The sequence below is a fragment of the Erinaceus europaeus genome, chromosome 13 (assembly GCF_950295315.1).
Source record: "Erinaceus europaeus chromosome 13, mEriEur2.1, whole genome shotgun sequence".
Taxonomy (NCBI): domain Eukaryota; kingdom Metazoa; phylum Chordata; class Mammalia; order Eulipotyphla; family Erinaceidae; genus Erinaceus; species Erinaceus europaeus.
Window position 1 is genome coordinate 9,700,419 of NC_080174.1, and position 15,828 is coordinate 9,716,246.

The 15,828-nt window shown below is 39.2% G+C and overlaps 1 protein-coding gene across 2 annotated transcripts in view; it reads right to left on the minus strand.

Annotated features, from left to right (window-relative positions):
• Window positions 1–11,451, minus strand: part of OPRM1 (opioid receptor mu 1) — an 87,607-nt gene extending 76,156 nt beyond the window's left edge. The window contains exon 1 of one of the 2 annotated variants that reach the window (XR_009553621.1): window positions 10,660–11,451. Coding sequence is in view for 1 of the 2 variants with exons in the window: in XM_007516131.3 (XP_007516193.1) it covers window positions 10,660–10,949 (290 nt within the window). In the remaining variant the exon portion in view is untranslated. The remainder of the gene's footprint in view (window positions 1–10,659) is intronic. The other variant, XM_007516131.3, reaches the window with a different exon arrangement.
• Between the last annotated feature and the right edge of the window lie 4,377 nt (window positions 11,452–15,828).

Below are 15,828 nucleotides of genomic sequence, written 5' to 3' on the forward strand. Positions count from 1 at the left end.
TTTGTTTCTGTTTGATAGTATTATTATTATTATTAACCTCCAGGGTCCTTGCTGGGGCTCAGTGCCTGCACTATGAATCCACTGCTCCCAGAAGCCATTTTTTCCCCTTTTGTTGTCCTTGTTGTTTATTGTTATTGCTGTTATTATTATTGCTATTGTTGTTGGATAGGACAGAGAGATATCGAAAGAGGAAGGGAAGACAGAGAGAGGGAGACAAAGATAGACACCTGCAGACCTGCTTCATGCCATGTGCGCTTAACCCGCTGAACTACAGCCGGACCCCCTAGGACCATTATCTTTTTGACATTTTTGGAAACAACATTCAGGTTGTGATTAATTTATGAATGCAAACATTAGTGTGTGATCTCCACATAAATAAGAGAAGAAGAGGATGTAAAGGAAGACAGACTTAAAAGAAGGAAGAGAGAGAAAGAAGAGTTAGGGTTCAAACGACCTGAAAATTCTGGATCCAGACCACAATTTTAGCTATGAGACCTAACCATAGTTGAGTACAAAGCACTTAGACCTGAAGATAACACAGAAAAACTCAACCTTCTCAGAACAAACAAAGAGATATAAATTCTTGGCTATTCTATAAAAAATTAGAGCTACTTTTTGAATTATTATGTTGTGTTTGATGATTGTGTAATGGTTTTATTAACCAGATTTTACTGTACCAATACATAGTAGCTAACTATACAATAACAGGAGTAATGAGAATGCAGAATAATGAAACAAAAAAGGAGGACAGTATATTCTTGGAATGACTGTGCCTTGTGCTCAACTCCTTAGAATTTTTTTTTTCCTCCACGGTTATTGCTGGGGCTCAGTGCCTGCACCACGAATCCACTGCTCCTGGAGGTTGTTGTTGTTTTTTTTTTCCTTTTTGTTACCCTTGTTGTTGTGCTTATTATTGTTGTTATTGATGTCATTGTTGTTGGGTAGGACAGAGAGAAATCAAGAGAGGACGGGAAGACAAAAAGGGGGAGAGAAAGACACCTGCAGACCTGCTTCACCGCTTGTGAAGTGACTCCCTGCAGGTGGGGAGCTGGGGCCTTGAACTGGGATCCTTACATGAGCCCATCTTTGTGCTTTGCGCCCTAAGCACTTAACCCACTGTGTTACCGCCTGACCCCTGCCCTTAGAACTTTGTATCTGATGAAAGATGGGAGTAGAAGTGACTAATTGGTCACAGGTTCCCATTGCCTCAAACAAGAGTGGTTACAAAGAGTTGCAGCTTCGTCTTATGTGAGTGCCTTGCTGACTCCTCTGGACATCCATGGAGTCAGAGAAGCTCCCATGAAGCAAGCGATGGAAACAGGTGCACTAAGGAGAGGTGTTACCAAGGTATAGTTGAGGGGGAATATCGCAGCCATGCTAAAGTAAAGTCACTAAAATAAAAGGTGAGAGGTGGGATGTAATATGGGTCTGAAACTATAAGACTAATAGTTTAAATAGAGTTTTAAAAGTCACACTGTCCTACACTATTTATTTAAATAAGACTTTTTCTGTGATCCGGACAGTTTAAAATAATACCTACAATGCAATACTAGGGAAATGACATTTTTCTTTAAGTTTTATTTATTTTCTTACAATGGAAGAGAAAGAGGGAAAGGGCAGAGGGATGAAGGAAGAGAGAAAAAAGGAAGAAAGCAGATAAAGAAGGAGGAGAAGGAGGAGGAGGAGGAGGGACAAAAGTATTGATCAATCTGTCTTAAGGTGATACTGAGGATTGAACCTGTGGATTCTGAGGACTAGTGTATTCATGTTCTCTGTTCTAAAGTGCCCAGAAATAATACTGTCAACATCTTGTCAGAGATACTTCTATGGGCTATGAAAAATTCCAAAGAAAATATTATCTATATTTATTATTCGAATGACTTTTTAAAGTAGTCGAAAACCAATTATTTTTTATCTCTCTTAGAAGTAGAGAAACGATGTCCAATTTTGTATTCATGAACAAACTTATTTGTTGCATTATTTGATGAAAGAAATAATTTGAACACCCATGTAGTTATTAGTAAAATATACTTAGTTTGGAAACATTTTTAATGGAATGCTTACAGTACATTCCATTTTACATTTTTGGCACATGCTTTTCTTAACAACAGATGTTAAAAGTTTTCAAGAGAAGTAATGGTAAGAGAGCCTAGTTATTTAAGCTATTTTGTTTGACATGCAGTTTCTGTTTGTGATCTGCAGAAACTAAAACAAATCTGGGCAATAGTGAGATTATGAATATAGCACTCATATCTAATATAAACAGCAAAGCAGAACATGTTTCAAAGATTGCATTTTGTTTGTGAAGACACTAACGAGTGAGGTAACAGGCAGGGTTTTAAATATGTATGTGAAGTGGGTTAAGCACAGGTGGCGCAAAGTACAAGGACTGCAGAAGTAACACTGAGTAATTTATTAGCTTCTCACTGAGTTTTTGTTTTTCATTGTTTATGTTGGACAGAAAGGGAGTGAGTGAGAAGAAGAGACAGAGAGAGAGGAGAGACACCAGTGTACTTCTCCACCGTCCACAAAGTTCACCATGTGCTATCCATGTAGTCCCCAGTGGTGCCAAGGCTCAAATCCAAAGTCTCACTACCGTAAGGCTCTAGCAAAAAAGCAATCTCCTGGCCCCTTGTTCTGATAGGGAAGAGATTAAAGATTACAGTTTACATCAGAATTTTTTTTAATTTTTTTTAAAAAATATTTTATTTATTCCCTTTTGTTGCCCTTGTTGTTTTATTGTTGTAGTCGTCGTTGGATAGGACAGAGAGAAACGGAGAGAGGAGGGGAAGACAGAGGGGGAGAGAAAGATAGACACCTGCAGACCTGCTTCACCGCCTGTGAAGCGACTCCCCTGCAGGTGGGGAGCCGGGGTTCGAACCGGGATCCTTATGCCGGTCCTTGTGCTTTGCGCCACCTGCCCTTAACCCGCTGCGCTACAGCCCGACTCCCGCGTCAGAATTTTTTAAGGCAAAATATAAGTACATGAAAGTTGGGTGTTAGTGCAGCGGGTTAATCGCATGTGGTATGAAGTACAAGGACTGGTGGATCCCAGTTGGAGCCCCCGGCTCTCCACCTGCAGGGGAGTCGCTTCACAAGTGGTGAAACAGGTCTGCAGGTGTCTATCTTTCTCTCCCCCTCTCTGTCTTCCCCTCTTCTCTCCATTTCTCTCTGTCCTATCCAACAACGATGATATCAATAACAACAACAATAAAAAAACAACAAGGGCAACAAAAGGGAATAATAAATACATATTTTTTAAAAATATGTATGTGAATGGCAGTCACTGTATTTGCAATGTTGATTGTCCTTGAGGATGGAGTAAAATGGGGGAAGAAGGGAACTTATACACACAATACATATCTGTATGCAAATATTATATGCATATAATATGCATTATACATTATATAATGAACATATACATTATATTGCATATTCTGTGTATAAATACATTCAGTGCATAGTATACAGCATTTCTCATTAGGAGTTTAATATAATTATTAAAATAAAAGATGAAACTCAAAGATAATTCCATGCAAATGACAGAGACACCACAACAGAAGATGTAAAAATTATGTTCAGCTGGTGTATTGCAGCAAAATAAAGGGCCCTGGATTAGGGGGACAAAGAGGGACCCAGTGCATCATGGGAGAGAAGCACTTGGGCCAGTGGTGGGAAGACATCTGTCACAGGAAGGTAAGAGACTGCACTGATATGTTAACAACTGTATTGTCAATCACCATTTCCCCCAATAAAATGATTTTTTAAGTCATTCACTACCCTCAGGACACTCTGAGGAAGGTGTTTCCAAGAATTCTTGACATCTGTATGTGAAATAGTAGTTACAGTTCAAATTGCAATAGGCTATAATCAAAACTCTTCATTGTGAAGTGCAAAGTACACAGTTCGTTTTCATTTTTTTTATATTTATTTATCAATGACAGAGCCAGCTTATTTAATTTAAAAATACATTTTATTTATATTTATTTCAGAGAGAAAGACATAGAGAGGGAAGGAGCAGAGACACCTGCAACACTTGCTCCATTACTCGGGAAGCTTCCTCCATAAAGGTAGATACCAGGGGTGTTAGCCTGGGTCCTTGTGCTTGGGGAACATGTGCTTTCAACCAGGTGTGCTACCATCCAGCCCCAAGAGGCAGGATTGTTTTTTTTTTTTTTTTTGCCTCTAGGGTTATTTCTGGGGCTGGGTGCCTGCACTATGAATCCACTGCTCCTGGAGGTCATGTTTTTCCATTTTGTTGCCTTTGTTGTTATTGTTATTGCTGTTGTTGGATAGGACAGAGAGAAATTGAGAGAGGAGGGGAAGACAGGAAAGAAAGACACCTGCAGACATGCTTCACTGCTTGTGAAGTGAACCCCCCTATAGGTGGGGATCCTGGGGTCCAAGCTGAGATCCTTAAGCCCATCCTTGAACTTTGTCATGTGTGCTTAACCCGATGCGCTACCGCTACCGCTACCGCCCGGCCGCCCACTGAGAGTCAGTTTTTAAAATTATCTACTATCAGGATTCAGGTGTTAGCGCAGTGGGCTAAGCGCATGTGGCACAAAGCGCAAGGACCAGTGTAAGGATTCTGGTTCGAGTCCCCGGCTCCCCACCTACAGTGGAGTCCCTTCACAGGCGGTGAAGCAGGTCGCCCTCTCTGTCTTCCCCTCCTCTCCCCATTTCTCTTTGTCCTACCCAATGAAGACGACGACATCAATAACAACAATAACAATAACGAAAACAACAATAAAACAAGGGCAACAAAAGGGGGAAAAAACAAAATAAAAAATTATCTCTTCACACCTATGGACATCTAATCTTTGATAAGGAGGCCCAAAGGATTAAATGGAAAAAGGAGGCTCTCTTCAATAAGTGGTGCTGGGAAAACTGGGTTGTAACATGCAGAAGAATGAAATTGAACCACTTTATCTCACCAGAAACAAAAATCAACTCCAAATGGATCAAAGACCTAGATGTCAGACCAGAAACAATCAAATACTTAGAGGAAAACATTGGTAAAGCAGTTTCCCACATACACCTCAAGGACATCTTTGATGAATCAAACCCAATTGCAAGGAAGACTAAAGCAGAAAAAAACCAATGGGACTACATCAAATTGAAAAGCTTCTGCACAGCCAAAGAAACTACTAAACAAACAGAGAGACCCCTCACAGAATGGGAGAAGATCTTCACATGCCAGATATCAGACAAGAAACTAATCACCAAAATATATAAAGAGCTCAGCAAACTTAGCACCAAAAAAGCAAATGACCCCATCCAAAAAATGGGCAGAGGATATGAACAAAACATTCACCTCAGAGGAGATCCAAAAGGCTAAAAAACATATGAAAAACTGCTCTAGGTCACTGATTGTCAGAGAAATGCAAATTAAGACAACACTAAGATACCACCTCACTCCTGTAAGAATGGCATACATCAAAAAGGACAGCAGCAACAAATACTGGAAAGGTTGTGGGGACAGAGGAACCCTTTTACATTGCTGGTGGGAATGTAAATTGGTACAGCCTCTGTGGAGAGCAGTCTGGAAAACTCTCACGAGGCTAGACATGGACCTTCCATATGATCCAGTAATTCCTCTCCTGGGGTTATACCCCAGGACTCCATAACACCCAACCAAAAAGAGGTGTGTACTCCTATGTTCATAGCAGCACAATTCATAATAGCTAAAACCTGGAAGCAACCCAGGTGCCCAACAACAGATGAGTGGCTGAGAAAGCTGTGGCATATATACACAATGGAATACTATGCAGCTATCAAGAACAATGAACCCACCTTCTCTGACCCATCTTGGACAGAGCTAGAAGGAATTATGTTAATTGAGCTAAGTCAGAAAGATAAAGATGAGTATGGGATGATCCCACTCATCAACAGAAGTTGACTAAGAAGATCTGAAAGGGAAACTAAAAGCAGGACCTGGCCAAATTGTAAGTAGGGCACCAAAGTAAAAACTCTCTGATGAGGGGTAGACATGCAGCTTCCTGGGCCAGTGGAGGGTGGGAGTGGGTGGGAGGGATGGGTCATAGTCTTTTGGTGGTGGGAATGGTGTTTATGTACACTCCTAGTAAAATGTAGTCATATAAATCACTAGTTAATTAATATGAGAGGGGGAAAATTAATTGTATGTCTCGAAGTTTTTTAAAACACAAACTGTTTTAAAAAATCTTTTTAATATATAGGCTGTGTAATTGATATGCAGACTCTCTCAAAAGCCTAGACCAAGTAGAACAGAAGCAACCAATAGCACAGCTATATACAAGATACCGGGTACTGTATAGCAAACCCTAACAAAAGGACTTTTCAAAGTTAACCCAATTACCAATTAATGTGATATTAACATTAACTATCGATTGTCTTTTTGAACCCTAATACAGCAGGAACCTCACATCTCCACTATAGAGCCCCTACTTCCCCCAGTCCTGGAACCCTTGGATAGGGCCCGCTTTCTCTTATGCCTCTCCCAATCCATATCAAATAATATTGCATCTGCCGATCACAACCTAACCAACGCAATGATTGCCACCTCAACTTGCTTCGCTTCAGACTGTGTCCAGAGACTTCATGTGTGGAATGACAACCCTTCAGCTTCATTACTCAGTCACCAGGTTCCAGATGTCATCAGGATGCTGGCCAGGCTTCCCTGGACTGAAGACCCCACCAATGTGTCCTGGAGCTCAGCTTCCCCAGAGACCCACCCTACTAGGGAAAGAGATAGGCAGACTGGGAGTATGGACCGACCAGTCAACGTCCATGTTCAGCGGGGAAGCAATTACAGAAGCCAGACCTTCTACCTTCTGCAACCCACAATGACCCTTGGTCCATGCTCCCAGAGGGATAGAGAATGGGAAAGCTATCAAGGGAGGGGTTGGGATATGGAGATTGGGTGGTGGGAATTGTGTGAAGTTGTACCCCTCCTACCTTATGGTTTTGTTAATTAATCCTTTCTTAAATAAAAAAAGGAAAAAAAATTATCTCTTATCTCATTTATTTTAGGGAATTTACTAGAGATCTTTTGTAACATTTATATTAAACTAAAATTCTGTTGTGTATATGCTTTAAATGTTTAAAACCACACCACTTTATTTATTTATTCTTTAAAATAAATAAAATATTACTATCTTATGTTTTCTTTTAAACATAATTAAATAAAAAATATATACCTATGTTTACATTCCAGTCATGGGTGGCTAAAAATTTTATAGTTTAAATGTGAAACAAATATTTAATATGTAAAAGTGTAAGTTCAAGAAATTTGTTCAAAAAAAATTTAAATCCCTTTTAGTGAATGAAATGACTACAGCATTACACCTATATTTAAGTGACCCTTTTATGTAAATAATTCACACTGAATATTCTTCTAATCATATTAAGGTATAATCTAAATAATGAAGGCAAGACTGTTGACCACTACTTATTGAGTTTTAATTGGGAGTATTGCTTACACAGTGCACAGATAGCAATTTCTAGTTTTCTTTTTTACAGGATTGATTTCATAGGTCATACAAATAGATACATGGAAAAATGTGTCTTGGAGGAAAAAAAACATAAAATAAACACATCTGGCTTGCTATTGGATTTTATAGTAATGAGCCATTCTATACTTTGGTCAAATATTCATTAATTGAAACATTCCTAGTGACTATAAACTTATGTTATTTTTCATTAAAATGTGCTTTATTTCATTATATTTTCCCCTCAAATATTCTTGACATATACAATGTTACTCCATTTCAAATGATAAATTTATTTTGCAAGGTATCATTTCTAGAGTCTTTGTGATGATTTTTGTGCTGTTCTTATTTAAGCAATTTTTTGCACTAAAATATAAAAACAGCCTTGGGGCAATCAATACTTATTATATCTCTGTAAATAAACATCTACGGGTTACATGATAATATCTCCTTTCCTTGTGTATATTGCTTAGAACAGCACTGTGTAAGAATCTTACTTACAGTACACTGTTTAATAATATTGGCAAAGGGATGATGATGATGAACACAAAAATATTAATTATGGCATCTGGTTGGCCCATTGTTTTGTTATTATTGTTGTTACCATGCTCAGTTGAACCTCATGATTCACTCAATGTAATAAGACAGTCTTACAAATATTAGCTTAATGTTGTTATAAACCAATAATCATTTGACCAATCAGAATTGCTTGTCGAATTTGAAATAATGACAGGAAGTGATCATTTTGCCTCAATGCTGTAGTGGATATAGCAGTATCCTCTTTCTTTCTTCCCTTTTTTCTTCCTTCCTTCCTTCCTTCCTTCCTTCCTTCCTTCCTTCCTTCCTTCCTTTCTTTCTTTCTTTCTTTCTTTCTTTCTTTTTTCCCCCAAAGATCTATGATTGAGTATCAGGATTAAATGACTGGTATGCCACAGGTGGGCGTCTAGGGTGACCTTTCAAGTTGTCCTGCATTCAGTTGGAACTTCTAGTGCAGGGAAGGGAAGCATGCCATCATGTTCTCAGTCAGATGCAAGGCCTCTGTTCCTTACCAAGTCAAGAAACTAGAGGTAACACTATTAAAGCAAATTCAGCCAGGCAGCAATTTCATAAACATTAGAATGAGACCAGTGTGCTCGTTTCACAGTCAGTTGCTGCTCTATTGGTTCTGTCTTTATAGAAAAGCATAAATTGGAGAAAAAATGAAAAAGGGAGGGAAGTGCTGTGGAGAAGCAATAAAAGAGAATAAAATATTATATTTCAGATAGAAACACTTCCAGATACTTTAGTAATTTTCTTTTTATTATTAATTTTCTAGGCTCCCAGACATGAAATTAATGATCATTTGTTATTTCCATGTTACTACTGTTATCTAAGCCATGAATCCTGTAGCTGAAGTCTCTCAGAAGCGTCATTTGTTGGTTGCCCTAACAAATAAGAAATTATGTTGGCTATTCTGTATTCAGTGCTCTTAAACTAACAAACTGCCTATTTTTTTGGAGAAATAATTTGCTTATTCTGTCCCTCCTCTTACTGGCTTAGTACAGAGAATCTCCATATTCTTATTTAGCTCTGTTAGCTTATGGTTCTACGAATTTAGGAAAAATGAAAAACATTTTCACTTTAATGAGAAGACTTTTGATTATGTTTCTTATCATCATGACAGCACAATGAAACTTGGACTTTGTCTCTGAAATGAATCTTTGTATTGGCTTAACATGTCTGAAATGTGTTTTAAAATAAATTTTAACATTTATCCCCTTCCTGCATTTTCCATCTGTGGTTAACATTCTTATCAATAGATGGTGCTCTTTTCTCAGAGACTCTATCTTCTTTTTCATCAAAGAACAGGGAATTAGTTCTCATCTTTGACAATTATTACTTGCAGAAAACAAACACCGGAGTAGAAAGAATCAATTACAAACAAGTTTCTGTATCTTGATTATGCAAACATGACAGAGAAAAATGACTGACGAGAGATTAAAGGGCTACAGAACCTTGCAGTATTTGAGGTATAGGTGAACCAAATAGTATAAATAAATATGAAAATGCTTCATTCACCATGTATACATAACCCCCAGCAAGAAGAAGACTGAAAACCAGAAGCCATTTTTAAGTGTTAAAATATTTATCAACAGTGAGCATGTAGGGGCTGAATATACTACAGTAACACAGTGCACTTCAATCTTTATTGACACTGAGGGCTTGAATACTCTGCCAAATAAATCTAGAAGATCCAGGTGAACGGGGGCCATGGAGTCTTTTGAAAATAACTTAATGAGATAGAGACATTATACTTTTTTTTGGAGTAAACACTGTAGCTTCCTATAAAACAGGCACCAAATCAAGAACCAGGCTACATTTGCTCTTCTCTAAGTGGTCTTAACTTTTGGAGGTATTGAAAAACAGTCCTCTTCTGCAATTCTCCTGAAACACTGTACATATTCAGGAATAGGTAATGTGATTCCCCTGCCAGAAGTATACCTGGCTATTCCAAATTGGTCTAGGCAAACCTTCATGTTTGTTACCCCAAAAGGCAATACTGTTTGTTGAAGGGAAAACATCAGAAAAACTTCTTTCCTGTGTGCATCCTCATAGATGGAAAGGGAGAGCTGGGTAAGGGTACTATTGAGAAGGAAAGGGCAGGAGTAGGAGAGTTGCCAAGGTGTGTATCTCAATTGAAAGAGCTGAGAAGTAGATGAAGCTTTCCAATAAGGACTAGAATTCCTCTCCCAATGTCCACAAAATTCTCCTTCCATAACATTTCTGAAGGGACTGTGTCTCACAGCACTTAGCATGGTGCAGTACAAACAAGTTTTCATAGAGAGCAGGGTTTTTAAAATTTTATTTTATTATTTGTGTTTGTGTTTTCAGAGGGAGAGCTTTTGTGTCTTTTACCAAAGCCACTTCTCTGTTCCTGAAATTTGGGATATCTTTCTTTATCAGTTGAAGGGAAAACAGAAAAGTCGGCTTTGCACCCAAGAAGCAATGGATCTATCCATGGTGTCCTCACCCTCACTCCCCCTCCCCAGCCTGCATCCCCTCAGTTTTCCCTTTTTACTTCCCCCATCCAGCCACTGAACATTCTGGGCATGGGGTGGAGTGATGGGGGGGGGGGGGCTGTCAGGTATCCCTTTATGTCCCAAATAGCCCCTGAGTGGTCTCTTGAGAGCTCAGGAGCCTCTCTTACCTGACAATCACATACATGACCAGGAAGTTTCCGAAGAGTCCTACCACACACACGATGGAGTAGAGGGCCATGATGGTGACAGCGGTGATCAAGGAAGGATTGCCAGCCGGAGGGCAAGAGCTGTCTCTCCCTCCCAGCTCGGTGCTGTTCGGACCGCATGGGTCCGACCGATTGCCATCCAAGTGGGAGAAGTTGAGCCAGGAACCAGGATTAGGTGCCTGGGAGCAACTGGGAGAGCTCAATGGATCAGTGCAGTTGCCGGCATTCCCCAGGACGCTGCTGCTGTCCATGGCTGGGACGAGGTTGGGAAGTAACTAGAAAAGCCAGTGCCCGGACTTTTCTGGCTCCAAGCAACCTCTGCCTCTGCCGTGGCTCCTCTAGCTTCTGCTGTCAGAGTTCCTGCTATTCCTTACAGAAACCAGCCCTGATTCAGGAGCCAGGGAGGAGCTTCAGGTGAAGGAGAGAGCCCGGCATCTGACATTATCCTCTGTTTGCAGACCCTCCCCTCCCACCTAAGTAGTACAGAGACAGGTCCCTAGCCCCAAAGCTCTGAAGGGGAGGGGAGGGGGCGCTGTGAGGGATCAGCAGCTGCAGGGGAGGGAGGGGAGAGAAGGCTTGGATTTTGCGCAAAAGGATCCAACCAGCGCTTCTCCCAACTCAGCATCCCTCTGTGCAAACAGAGCTGGGAAATGGTTTGTTTGGAAAGAGATGGAAAGTAAGGTAGATAGTTAGTTTTTGGCTGCAAGGAAAGCTTAAGGATGGGGATTGAGTCCCCTCTACTCTTCCAGTGTTATTTCCTCTACATATTGTGATAGCGAAGACATCAGTCTGAAGCCGCTCTGAAAACACTTAAAACCCACCGCTCTTCCACCCGCACCATTTATGACAGTTCTTTTTGGGGGGGGGGGAGAGGACATGGGATGCTGCATTCTCTTCCAATCCTGAACATCCCAGAAAAAAACAACAGGACAATAGGGATAGTCTGATCTTGAAATTCCATTCTCCAATAACCATGAGAAAAACATTTCTGTTGTTTATAAGCCACTCAGTCTGTTATAGCAAGCAGAACTATGAAAGGCACCAGAGTCATCCATCTCTCATAATCTAGCTAATTTTCAAGTTTGAAAACAAAACACTTTTATGAATACAAAATGCTGTCAGAGAAATAAAAGGAAAGCATTGATTCAATTTGAACATATATACTTGAAACAAAATCCAAATTCTTATTTTATGAAATAATTTTATCTTTAAAAAATATAATGAAAACCCAATATTTCCACATGGGGACACTGGTACTTGGTTATTCTTTGATAATAATTCTAATAGGAAGTTCACAGGACCAATATTATGCACGTGCATTTAAGTTCTGGCTTGCTACCAGAACATGATCAAATTGAATCAATGCTTTCCTTTTATTTCTCTCTCAAATTTCATTAAGGACAATCTTCTTCTCAATTTTCAGTTAGGATTTTCCTTATATCACTGTAAGCCACCTTTTAAATTATATTTACATCAATATCAAGGTATCTGAATAAATGACATGATGGATACACATTGGGAAAAATGCAGAATGAGTTTAATGTTCTTGACAACCTTGAGGATTCCCAGAAAACATATTATAGAAAAAAATTAACCCCACTTAATTTATAGTATCAGAGTGTGCTCAACTCTATGGTACAACTGTCACTTGTGAAAAAAGGTAGATGTAAATAAATAAGTTTATTTCAAGCTTAGTTATGTTATATACACACATGTGTACGTATACACACACACACACACATATATATACATACACACATGAAATTTAACCATCTAACCTTGTTGCATATCTATGATCCCTGACATTTTATCTGTCCAATTGAAATATCTTTGGCTTGGTATTTAGGTTTTGGTCTCAATTTTCTACATGAAAAAACTATATTAGTCAATATTTGACAATTGAGATAATTTACCTGGGAGGGTACTTGCTTTGCCATGTGTGTAACCCAGGTTCCAGTCAGGCTCCACTTCACAGAAGGAAGCTATGTTGTTGTGGTGTCTTTCAATTTTTCCCTATGTCTCTCTATACTTGGAAAAAGCTGACCTGGATCAGTGAAGCCCCCACGAAGCAAAACATCAACAAAGATTTAACAGAGATATTAAATCATACAATATTTTTCATAAAAACAATTGCTTTTGAGTTCTTCATTTACCGTCACTAGGATGAAATCTAATCAGTTGGTAAGGTCTCACCTTTACCATGAATTTCAAAGTATTTTAGATTTAAACTTTAAAGACATCAGACAATTTTTTCATCTTCAATAAAAATACATGGAAGAGGGAGTCAGGCAGTAGCGCAACAGGCTAAGTGCACGTGGTGTGAAGCACAAGGACCAGCATAAAGATCCTGGTTTGAGCCCCCAGCTCCCCACCTGCAGGGGAGTCGCTTCACAGGCTGTGATGCCAGTCTGCAGGTGTCTGTCCCTCTCTCTGTCTTCCCATCCTCTCTCCATTTCTCTCTGTCCTATCCAACAACAATGACATCAACAACAACAATAACTTCTACAACAATTTTAAAAAAACAGCAAGGGCAACAAAAGGGAAAATAAATAAAAAAAATTAATAAAATACATGGAAAAATTACTAGTGAAATACTTCAGGACCTTAACACCAAAGGCATATTTGGAAACTCAAACCTCAAAAGCAAGGAAAACTAAAGCAAGAAAAAGGTAAATGGTACTATACTCAACAAAAAGGCTTCATTTTTTGAAAGAAAATTTTACAAGCATAAAAAAGCAACCTAGGAATTGGAAGAAGATATTTGTGTATCACATCTGATAAAGGAACTAGACCAAACATGTATAAACATGCACCCCTGCCTTTGTAGCTACATTATTCACAACAGTATGGATACAGCCTACATACCCATGGACAGTGAATTGGAATTCTGCCTGTCTAGATTCAAAAAATAAATAAAGAGAATTTAAAAAATAAAATAAAAGACAGGGAGTCGGGAGGTATTGCAGCGGGTTAAGCACACATGGCGCAAAGCACAAGGATAGGCATGAGGATCTGAGTTAGAGCCCCCCGGGTCCCCACCTGCAGGGGAGTCGCTTCACAAGTGGTGAAGCAGATCTGCAGGTGACTATCTTTCTCTCCCCCTCTCTGTCTCCTCCTCTCTCCATTTTTCTCTGTCCTATCCAACAATGGCGACATCAATAAAAACAATAATAACACAAAAATAAAACAAGGGCAACAAAAGGGATAAATAAATATAAAAAAATAAATAAAAGACAAAGAGAGACAGAAAGAGAGAGAGAAAGAAAGAAAGAAAGAAAGAGAGGAAGGAAGAAAGACGCAGCAAAGTAGGATTCCACCAACCATGGAATTCCATGGTTTTCTATGTAGCACCAGGGATGAGGGATAAAATGCAGGGCCTCACACACGATAAGGTCAGTAATCTAAAGATGAATAATCTTTTATCCCTCCCTTCCCATTAATTTTTTAAAAAAATGTTTTAATTTTCTTTATTTATAGTCAGAAGTTGAGAGGAACGGGGAAGCAGAGAAGGAAAGAGACAGAGAAATACCTGCAGCACTGCTTCACCACTTGCGAAGCTTTCCCCCTGCAGGTGGTGACCAGGGGCTCGAACTCTGGTCCCTGAGTATTGCAACATATGAACTCAACCAGGTGAGCCACCACCTGCCCCCCATTAATTTTTTTTAATTAAAGAAATAGCATTGCATAGAAAAGTGGTTCATTTTTATTTACAACTAAAGTGATCACATAAGTGATTTTTTTCTGGAGGCAATCTTACCACTACATACCATTTGGTAGGACTCTGGATGATGGGATAACCTGGTAGTGACCAAGGGAGTCATTATTAAAGTATGCAGGTCTATTGCCCTTATCCAGCTTTTGTAGTCCTTTATCTGACAAGGTTAGCCTTAGAGTGATAGAGGGAAATGAAATAAGAAGTAGGTTAGGAGGGTGTCTAGGTCTAAGTAGGAACTATTTCATTAAGTATTTTGTGGTGCCTTTTTGGGGGCTTCATGCTTACTGCACTTACTGAATCACCACTAACTATTGTGTACTTTTACTTTAAGGTATATATTTGGGAATTACTGTCTTCCCTGATCCAGCTTTCTAGTTCTATTTCCAACTCGAACATAATCTCCCCAAACAGTACTTTTTGCCCAGTTTCATGTTGGCTGTCGGGCTCAGGCAAAAATTATTAAAGTCATGGCCCCCTTGGAATATACCTAAAATACATTTCCTAGATCCTTTCAACATGAAGACCCTAATTCTCATCTGTTATATTATTACCTATAGGTTCCGGATTGTTAAGCAATTTGTTCTGCTTTCTATCTTAATGTTTTTCATCCACCAAGTTGCAGATGCTACCATGACGCCAATCTGACTTCCCTGGACAGATGACCTCAACAATGTGTCCTGGAACCCCACCTCTCTAGAGCCCTGCCCCACGAGCTAAAGGAAGAGACAGGCTGTGAGTATGGATTGACCTGCCAATGCCCATATCCAAAGAAAAAACAATTACAGAAGTCAGACCTTCTGCCTTCTGCATCCCGTAATGATCCTGGGTCCAGAGGGACAAGGGATAGGAAAGATTCTCAATGGAGTGATGAACAGTGAACTCTGGTGGTGGGAGTTGTGTGGAATTGTACCCCTCATATCCTATGGTCTTATCTATTATTATTAAATAAATTAGAAAAATAAGTAAAAAAAAAAAAGAGCATACTTGAGGGTCAAGATTTAGTAAAATTACAAAATCATTTTACTGAACCATCACTATCAGTACAAGAAACAAACAAAACTAACAAAAACCACAAAAACATGTTTCCCCTATTTCTTGAATGCTTTTGAAGAATTCAGTGACTTCTAGTGCTGTGATATCTCTCCTTTAGGGAAAATTATTTTTCTATCTCCTCCTGTTCCTTCTAAGGTGCTAATAACTTGCTTTAACTTCCTGGATTCCCTTCAAAGAATCTTAGAGGTCCCTCAGGATACAAAGACCACATTTTCAGAACCATTGATTTCAGACTACTAGAAACATTTTTTTCTTTCTTTCTTTTTTTTCAGCTTCATCTTCCTTAAAATCCAGTGGACATTTGTAGAAAGGTCATGCCATCCCAAAGCCTTTCAAGGGGAAAATCTTATGTAGGATAGCTC